General features: G+C 55.1%; 1 protein-coding gene across 1 annotated transcript in view; it reads left to right on the top strand.

Annotated features, from left to right (window-relative positions):
- Nucleotides 1-637: 637 nt before the first annotated feature.
- Nucleotides 638-9,469, top strand: part of TBX5 (T-box 5) — a 74,925-nt gene continuing 66,093 nt past the window's right edge. The window contains exons 1-5 of the mRNA XM_006890393.1: nt 638-729; nt 2,307-2,491; nt 4,115-4,209; nt 6,352-6,471; nt 7,270-7,417. Of these exons, the coding sequence (XP_006890455.1) occupies nt 2,345-2,491; nt 4,115-4,209; nt 6,352-6,471; nt 7,270-7,417 (510 nt within the window). The 5' untranslated portion in view covers nt 638-729; nt 2,307-2,344. The remainder of the gene's footprint in view (nt 730-2,306; nt 2,492-4,114; nt 4,210-6,351; nt 6,472-7,269; nt 7,418-9,469) is intronic.

Here is a 9,469-nt window from a genome sequence, read left to right as displayed (position 1 = left end):
GATGGCTGGAGGTGGGGAAGGGGGTGGGGAGGAGGGCGTGAGCCCGAGGTCTGGGTTTGCGAGTCGCGTTGCGGTTTGAGGGTTCGGGAAATCTGGAGGAGAAGGTGGCAGGGGAGGGGGGGAGAGGGAGTGAAGGAGGGGAGAGAAAGAGACCGAGAGAGAGCGCGCCCCAGTACAGTCTATTTCAGGGCTTTGCAAACAGAGACCTAACGTCACTGAGCTCGGCTGAGTGGGCCTGGGAAGAGAGACGAGCAAGAGGGGAGAGGGAAGGAAGAGCGGGGAGAGACGGCGAGAGCGCTGGCCTCTTAGCCCGGGCGGATTCCGGAGCTTTAACCCGGAAAGCTTCCTTCAGAACCGCCTTGGATCATTTCCCCTGCTTCCTCGGGTCTCCCAGTTCCCCTCCCCGGGTGTGCAGGGAGCGAGGAGGCAGGGGTCTGGCGCTGCGCGAGCCCCCCAGGCTATATTTTCGTGTCTGTTGGAGCCCTTCTGGAGCCTGGTCACTGGGAAGTGTCGGGGAGCGCGCGCGCGCCGCGGAGGTGTGCCGGCGCCGGGCAGTACGGCCGAGGCTGCCGCGAGGCTGTTGCTTTGTAGGCGGCAGTAGCCACTACCCTGGGCCCGCAGCCCCTCGCGTAACCCCGGAGCCACCATGCCCGCGCCCCCGCCTCGCCGCCGGCTTTCCTGCTAGGAACAAGCGCGGATGCGGTGGATGCGCCGGCTTCACCCAGCGAGGTAACCCGGCCCGCAGCTGGCTAGGGAGGGAGGCCGCTGCCGAATTGGCTCCTGGAGGCGCCTGCGGGGGAACCTCAGCCTGGCCGTGGGTTCCCGGGGCGCGTGGAGCCTGGAGGCATCAGCGGCTGGGCGAGCAGCGCTGAGGTTTGAGGACACACGGCCTGGTTCTGTCACTCACATCTTGCTGGCTGCAGCCTGTTTCCAGCTTCCCGGAATCCTGTGAGGGCTCAGGGTGGGACTCTATCCCGGGCCAGCAGTGAGTGAGTCTTTGTGGGGGCGAGAAACCCCAGTTTTCTTGTAACGAGCAAACTGCTTGGCTCTGGTTACCTTCTCTCCAAGCTCCAAGCTGGTTTAAGGCAAGCTGCTTGGAGAAGAGGCCGCAGACAGAGGCCTCCATTTCGGCCCTGGTGTAGATCTGGGCAGGAGAGAGCTTTCTCTTCCGAGACTAAGTGTCGAGGAGCCACCCCTTCCTTGCACCTTCACAGTCTTCCAGGCTTGGGAGGAGGGATGCATATTTGAGAAAGTGTAGGAGATTGAAAGATCAGAAAGAGAGAGGCAGGCTCATGGAGGCTTAAAACATTTCTGCGGCTGTTGCTTTGCGTGTTACAATTCCAGACGCTTACAAACCCGGGCGGATTTTTCGCTGTTGCATTGGAGATTTTGAGCATTTGTAGCCAGGCATTGACCTGAGACCCAATTTTGTCCTGCCCACCCCCTGCCCCACTGAACCTGGCCGTGCTCTGCGCGGTCTGGCTGCTGGACAGAAGGATAGAGCTAGCAGCGGGGAGAAGGCGTCCCCGGCTGCCTGCAGGGCTGATTCTGCAGCGCGCTGGCCAGGCGCGCGTGTCCTTCCCATCTGCAACGAGGTTGTTTTCCTGGCCAAGCCTTTTGTTTGACTAATTTTAATTTTTAACAGTTCTTGGGGGAAAGAGAGCTTTCCATTAGAAAGGATTTAACTTTCGAGTTTATGACTGATAAAGAATGAACGCCCAGTCAGTCGCATTTGAACTGCGTCTCCTTCTCCTCTCCTGTTTTCGGTTTTGCAAGAGGCGGGTTAGGGCTCTTTTAAGGCATTTGGCGTCCTGGGTGGGTGGGATTCGTCTAGCCTGGTTTAATAAAGAGTTCCGGCAGTCTCTAGTAATTCGACAAGAAGGGGCGGGAAAAAAACAAAACAAAAACAAAAGACCCAAACCAAAAAACACCACCCCCCAGAAGACACCAGGGTTTTGTTTTGTTTTGGTTTTGGTTGGTACCCAAGGGCTTCCAAAAATACCGACGCCTTATCTCCATTGGCTCTTGCAGAAGTCCAGACAAATTTGACGGGCAGCTCGCTTATCGCGGGGAGGCTGCGCAGGGGCCATGCGGGCCTGGCCTCCTCCGGATCTAACGAGGGGGTTCTTTTTTGCGAGAGGTGGTGCGTGATCGTAAAAATAATAGTAATGATAATAGTAGCAGGCGCTTCCAGCCGCCTCCTTCAGTGGAGGGCGGAGGTGCTGCTGGCTGGAAGACGAGGCCAAAGTGCTCCCTTGGGTACTTAGAAAGGCGCCCTTCAACCTCCTCTCTCCCCTTGTCTTCAGAGCGGAACCGGTCGCGGGCACAGCGCCCTGGGCGCACTATGGCCGACGCGGACGAGGGCTTTGGCCTGGCGCACACCCCACTGGATCCAGATTCCAAGGAGTTGTCCTGTGACTCCAAGCCCGAGAGCGCACTAGGAGCTCCCACCAAGTCCCCCTCGTCCCCACAGGCCGCCTTCACCCAGCAGGTAAAAAACGCTTCACGCCTGGGGACCTTGGGGGAGACTCAAGTCTGTGGATCTGCGTGCGTGTGTGTAAATCAAGGCCTGTTATTTTCTCCTTTTCCTTTGATTCCCACTCAAACCCGCTATGTTTTTGGCCTTCCCTTCTCCATGCCAATAGCAACTCCATCTCATTGTGTCAAGGATTCTGATGGTCAGGGGGTTAAGGAATTATATTTAGTTTTTTAGAGAGGCCTCAATTACCACCAGGCTATTTGGCCTAGCTAACAATCCCCCCCCCCCAATAATTCCCTTCCGGTGGCACGAGGTGTAGACTGGGCCCTGGGCGGCTCATTAAGGGCCAGGTCAGCGGCCTCTCAGGTCGGTGTGAGCGATGGTTTGACCCTTCTTCAGATCTTTTGCAGCCCTGGCCAGCACTCGCCTCCTCTGGCCCTGGCTTAGCCAGTGCGGCTGCACCATTTGTCTTGTGGTTGGGCCTGGCCTGGCCTGGCGCGTCCTGCCCGGCTGTGCGCAGTGGGCCTGGCCTGCGTGGGGAGGATGGAGGAGCTGCGTGCGGGCTCGCCTGGTGGGTGCTGGGCCCTCAGGCGGAGCGTGGAGTGGAGCCTCTCTGCACATCCTTCCATTGACTCCCAAGCCCTTGGCTCTTGGAGACCTGAGGATTTTATAATAGGGTGTCAGCTGTGACTGTGTGGAGAGATCTGGAGGTACCCTGGATACGGTGGTGACAATTCGAAGCCTCTGCTGCCTGTGCCCTTTGCTTTTCAACCTCAGGAAAATATGTGCACTATGCATCAAGCTGAGACGGTGTGGGCACAGACTGGGAAGCCCCACAGATTGGTGTGTGTTTTTTTGTTTTGTTTTGTGTTATTTTTTAAAGAGGAAAAAAGCAGATTCCCATTTTAGGGCGGTGCGACACCACTTTAAAACGGAGGCTTTTGTGCAAAAATTTTTGTTTTGTGAAGGTTTTGTAAAAGAACGTTTAGTTGAAAGCGGGAAAAGTTGAAATGGCTTCTTTGCGTGGCGGCCACGTCATCCAAGCGACATAGCGCAGGCGTGAAGGCGAGCTGGCAGCTTTTTGGTGTATTATTTAATTTTGTTCTGGTTTGAGATCATACCAGAATACAAACACACACACACACACACACACACACACACACACACACACACATTTTTAAAATGTTTTAAAAATTCAATAGAGGCTCATATTTACACCCACAGTGATGGAGGATAAACTGTGATGTATTTCCACCCAGGGCTCTGAGCACCTACATGAAATTAGCCCAAATGGAGTTTCTCTCCTTACACTGAGATTCCCTGAAGGCCCCCACTCGCCTCTGTTAAAATGAATTGAAATTGGCCCAGTGTGTGTCTCAGCCCTTTCCACTCCACATGCATTCTAGAACACACGGAATTGTTCTAGAATTGTTTCCCTTGTATTTTGTTGGGGCCTTAGAAGGAGGGCACACTCAGGAATCAAGGAGTTTTTGCAAAGCTCCTCCTGGACCGCAGATAGGGCATTGGTTTAGGAGGGAGGAAGAAGCAGGCTGTCTTAGGGACCGGGGGTATGGGGTGTGAAGGCTCCAGGCCGCCCCTCTTTGTCGGGATCTGACTTTCCCCTCCTTCCTGCAGGGTATGGAAGGGATCAAGGTGTTCCTCCATGAACGGGAGCTGTGGCTGAAATTCCACGAAGTGGGCACGGAGATGATTATAACCAAGGCTGGAAGGTGAGAGGCCACGGCGTGGAGAAGGAGGGGAGGACTGTGGGAGAGAGAGATAAGGACCGTCAAAGGAGGATGAGGAGAGAGGCAGAAGGGAGGAAGGAGAGGGAACAGAGAGGAGGAGAGGGGGCATGGAATACAAGGGAAGAGAGAAGACAACGCGATGGAGAAGGAGGTGGAGTTTGGCGCTTTATTTTGTTAGACCCAGCTCTTGTTAGAACGGCTCGAGGAAAATTCTTCCTTTGATCTGAAGCAGGTGGGGAGACAGGCAGAAAGTCTCAGCTCTCAATTTGAGCATTTCTTCCACATTTTATATAGGAAGATTAAAGAGTGTGGGAGGCCGAGCTATCTGGGCTCATTAGTAATAAGCGAAAGGGAAATTAGAGAGGCAGAGAGAAGGCCTGGAGATAGCAGAGGCTTTGAGTTTCCCTGGGACTTTTTCTTCCACGCACCCCGCCCCCCAGCCCCTATCCCCAAGACCTTGGAGTGGTTACAGGGCCCCATCCGAAGGCCCCACTCGGAATCGGAATCGTTGAATGTATTCGCTACCTCTTCCATTGTTTATAGAAAGCAGGCAAAGCCTTTGAAACTGAACCAGTGCTCGGCCGCGTTCCATATACAGACACCGATAAACAGGGCGGCTTGGCCAAGACGCTCACGCGCGGGAGTTCCTTTTAAAAGCTCAAGTCTTCGGCGAGGCTGCTGGGGGCGGGGTGACCCTGCTCAGGGTGGGGGTGGGGCGCGTGCCTATGCACCCAGGCCTGGGGACAGCCTCGCCGCACCCCGTCCTCGTCCTCCGTGGTCCTCTGCATCCCCAAGGCAGACGGAGTTGGCTGGAGCAGGCGTCCGCAGCGAGAGAGCCCTGTAGGCCCCAGCCACCAGGCGCGTGAAGGCAGAGGGTGCAGCCATCTCCAGGCGCAGCCTCTCGCAGTAAACTGGCAACAGTGACATTTATTATTATTCTAAATTAAACAATGTCTGCACCCAGACACCCCCACCACCCCGCTCCATGGCCTGATGAACGAGGAGGCGCGTCTGTTTACACCGACGAATCGAGGATTTCTTCCCTTTTCGCCGATGAAAAGAGGGACTTGGGGCCTCCTTCCCCCGCCCCAGTCTGTGCTGAAGGATTTCACTATAAAAGGCTTGCGAAGTCGCTTGTGCCTCCGCCTCCGGGTGCGCCCGGCACATAAACAGTGCGAGGCCTGGGCTCAGTGGTTTAGGGGAGAGGCCTGCGCGCACCCCTTCCCGCCATCCCGGAGTGTATCCAGCCCCGGGTGACCCAGGTGGAACCCAGGGACCCTTGCAGAGCCTTGTATTCTGGGGCGTGAGCTTCGAGGGGGGCTGGAAACTTGGAAGGGGCTGGTGCGCGCGCAGGGAGCGGTTTTAACGCAGTTCCTTGGCGCGCGCGCGGTCTTGGGTCCTCAACCACCGGATTCTAATTCAAGGGCCAGCTCTTTCGGGAAATAAATCCGAATGGGTGGGAGATATCTTTGCTGAAGGCCAAGGGTTTTTTTTAACTCTTCAAGGAAGGGTCTCAAGCTCCTTGTAGAAGTTGGGGCATTTAAAATGAAATCCCTGTCTGACACTTGGGGCACAGCTAATTCCTCCTATCCCATCTGTACAGGGAAGCACGGGGGCCCCAGCTCTGGAGAAGGGGGAACAAAGCTAGGGCAGGAGGCAGGTGAGCGCCCACTGACGAGTGGACGCGCGTGCGTTCCCAGAACGTAAGCCCCTTAGTGTCCAAATGACCTTCGCCCTGGAAGGACCAAAACACCTGGCTGGACCTGAAGGAGACTGCTTGTACCCAATAGACCTTTCTTCCCCCTAAAAGTAGGTGCCTGACTCTGAAAAGAGCAAGAATGACGTGAGTTTCAGGCCCTCATCAAAACCCGTTCTCTCCAAGGGCTCGCCTCCTGGTTTCCATTTTCCTGCCAGATACACACGCGCCTGCTCGCCTCGTTCTTTCTCATCCCTTCGCCTTCTTCCTCCCCGGGACATCAAGAGAAACCCGGGATGGATCCGGGCGAGAGAGCGGAGTGGGGACCAGTTTGTCTTCTGTTGCTGTTTAAAGAAAATCTGTGGACATGTTAGACTATTGGCACGAACACCTCTCTTCTTCTTCTTCTTCCTCTTCCTCTTTCCTAGGCGGATGTTTCCCAGTTACAAAGTCAAGGTGACTGGCCTGAACCCCAAAACCAAGTACATTCTTCTCATGGATATTGTTCCTGCTGACGACCACCGATACAAGTTCGCCGACAACAAATGGTAGGCCCCCAGTGACAGGCGCGAAGGGTAGAAAGCAAAGCGGAAACCAAATTACCCCATTTGTACGGAACCAGTAGACAGTGGCTTGAGGGCCTGGGAGAACCTTTTACTAGCCTGTAACCCCAGGCTGGTGGAAGGGCAGCCATTCCCTTCCATTTTCCAGATGAGAAAACTGAGACTCAACTAGAGACTTGTTTACACATATTGTTGGCATCTATAGGTTCGTTTTTGTTTGTTTTCCCAAAGAATAGTGTCACCAAGTACCGGCGGTATTTCTAGGGGCATAAACGCCTTTATAGTTATTTTTTTAATGAGTTGTTTGCTTTCGAGATGCCTTTTTATGAAATGGCAAAAAGCGTCCGTGAAACTTGAATTCAACAGGCAGGAGAGTCTCCAATCCCTCTTGGCCAGTCTTGTTGTTGAGTCGAGCATGACTCACAGCGACCCTATGAACAAAAGGCCTGAAGCCCCTCTACAACTATTGACATTTATCAAAGTTCATAGAGTTTTTCCGGAGACATGTGGCTTAGGAAGTGGTTGCCACTCCTGCTTCCAAAAGCCAGCCTCTCAGGACCCCCTAATTGTTCCTAAGAAAATGAGTTTGGTGGGAAGGAAAGTGCAAGGTCCAGGTGACCTGAGCACCTGAATCTGGTGCTCAAGACACACGCTCAACTGAGACTCAATGGTCAGGTCATTTTCAGCTCACTCTGGTCAGTACCTGGCAGGCTCAGAGGCCCTACGTGGTGGCGTTGATTCTGGGTAGCGCCGGCTGGCCAGTCACACCTCTTCCTGATGTAGGTCGGTGACCGGGAAAGCCGAGCCCGCCATGCCCGGCCGCCTCTACGTGCACCCGGACTCGCCGGCCACCGGAGCCCACTGGATGCGGCAGCTTGTCTCCTTCCAGAAACTGAAGCTCACCAACAACCACCTGGACCCGTTTGGGCATGTAAGTGTGGCGCGCGTTCCGCTGCGGCCGAGCTCAGCCTCGAGCCCCAGCCCCTTCTGCTCTCTTACTGCTCATTTCCCTTCTTTGGCTGTCCGGGCCTCATTCTCTCTTCCCTCATCCTTAATCTCCTCTTTTGTTCTGTTAATTTATTTCTATTTGCATCTGCCTTTCTTTTTTCCTTATTTCTTTCACCTTCAGATCCCACTTTCTTTTTCTTTCTCCTCCATCTCCACTTCTTTTTTTATTGGACCGCCGCTGGTGAGCCTCTACCCCTCACTCAGCCTCTCTGGAGGCTGGCGCTGGAGGGCTCGGTTCTCTGGGCCTGGAGTGTAGCCTGTGTCCATACCACCAAGCGTCCTTACCACCAAGCACCCAGAGCGACCCTTTGCCAAGAGAGGAGGCAGATGGAGTGACTTGGGCCTTCCACTGCAGGCCGGACTCTGGGGCTGTGCACACGGTCTGCGCTCCAGCCCCACCTGGGGCTAGAGAGGTGGAGGATTGATTTCAGTCCCCATGGATGACATGCACAGACCCTCTAGCGCAGTGGGGGCTCAGCAGTGACCTCACACAGAGGCTGAGCTAGCAGAGAACCATTTGCCTTCCCTACCTTTCTCCAAACTGTCTTAGTACTGGGGTGCTTCAACTCTGAGGGACACCCCAGGTCACCCACCTGTTCTTTCACACCTGCCAAGAGCAGAGAGTTCTGTTCCTGGTACTCTGTTTAGCACAGAGCCGTTGTTTCCGACTGCAGCCTCTCCCATCCACGGCCACGTGGAGTAGGCAAACCTGGCCGAGGTCCCTGAGGCTGGAGTCTGAGGTGGCCCCAAGACAGATGTTCCCAGGAGCTGTGTACACACCGGCACTCGTGGGAACAAGCATACACACACATGGGTCCCTACACTCCAGGGGAGAGAAGATGTTCCCTCTCTCCTACCTCCCTCACGCTCCTCCATCTCTAAAGAGAAGAAAAAAAAGTTTGTTCCACTACCTTCTCCATAGAAATTAGCTGGTCAGATTTCTGGGGGGGGAAAAAATCCCTTTTGGAAGGTGGTTCATTGACATCCCTGTCTAAACCCCTCTTAGCTTGCTTGATGATCTGGGGGGGGTAGAGATGAGGACTCATTTACTGAATAAGCTTCCTTCGCCCCCACTGTATCGAGGGATGGGACAGTAGCCTGCAGCCCTTGGGAAAAGGAAGCTGGGATGAGAAGGGGATGTGGTCAAGGACACAGCGCATCCCTGGAAACAAGGGGCTGGGGAGAAATCTCACAAGGTGGCCTCCTGCTTAGCTAAGAAAGGAGCCTTGGTGGCACAGTAGTTAAGCACTCGAGTGCTAATGGAATGGTCAGTGGTTTGAAGGCAGCAGCTGCACCCAGGAGGGAAGATGAGTCCTTCTGTTCTGCCTTGGGAACCTCACCAGGCGGTGGGAAACTGTGCTGCAGGGTCGCTGGAACCTGGCATCAACTCCAAATCAGGGAGTTTTCTTTTCTGGTCTTAAGAGCTGTCTTTCAGGTTCCCAAACTGGGGAACAGAAAGGGCTGGATGACAATGGATTCGCCTTCTAGGCAGGATGGTTTGCGAAGGAGTTAAGAGTTTGTGAAATCGGGGCCTCTGCGGTGAAGCGGGTGCACGCTCCTTCAGTGGCACTTTACGCAATGGCTGGGGTACAGCCGGCTGCCTGCTGGGGAGAGAGGTACGAGCCATTCCGCGTCTGTGCCACAGCTGATGTGGGAAAACCCAGTGTGTCCTTCTGGTCCCGGCCACCAGTGTCAGTAGCGCCCGGTGCCAGGCATCTGGGTGACGAATGACCGGCTTGCGTGGGGTGGCGCGCTCAGGGTACCTGACAATGTCCCACCCTCTGTATTAGGTCTAAGTTAGGTGAGACAGGCCGGCCATGCTCTGGGGACCTGGGGAACCTGGATGTAGGGAAGTGGGGCTACGTTGCAGCCCCTTGCCGGCCCCCAGCTGTCTCTGGGCCTGCTGCTTGGGTGTGATTTTGGGGTTGCACCCGGCTGGGATGCGCAGGGAAGTCACTCACTCCCACCCACAGTC

The sequence above is a fragment of the Elephantulus edwardii genome, unplaced genomic scaffold (assembly GCF_000299155.1).
Source record: "Elephantulus edwardii isolate Elephantulus edwardi_28Jun2011 unplaced genomic scaffold, EleEdw1.0 scaffold00089, whole genome shotgun sequence".
NCBI classification, from domain to species: domain Eukaryota; kingdom Metazoa; phylum Chordata; class Mammalia; order Macroscelidea; family Macroscelididae; genus Elephantulus; species Elephantulus edwardii.
Note: the sequence above shows the minus strand (reverse complement) of the source record. Positions and strands in the feature narration are given on the sequence as shown.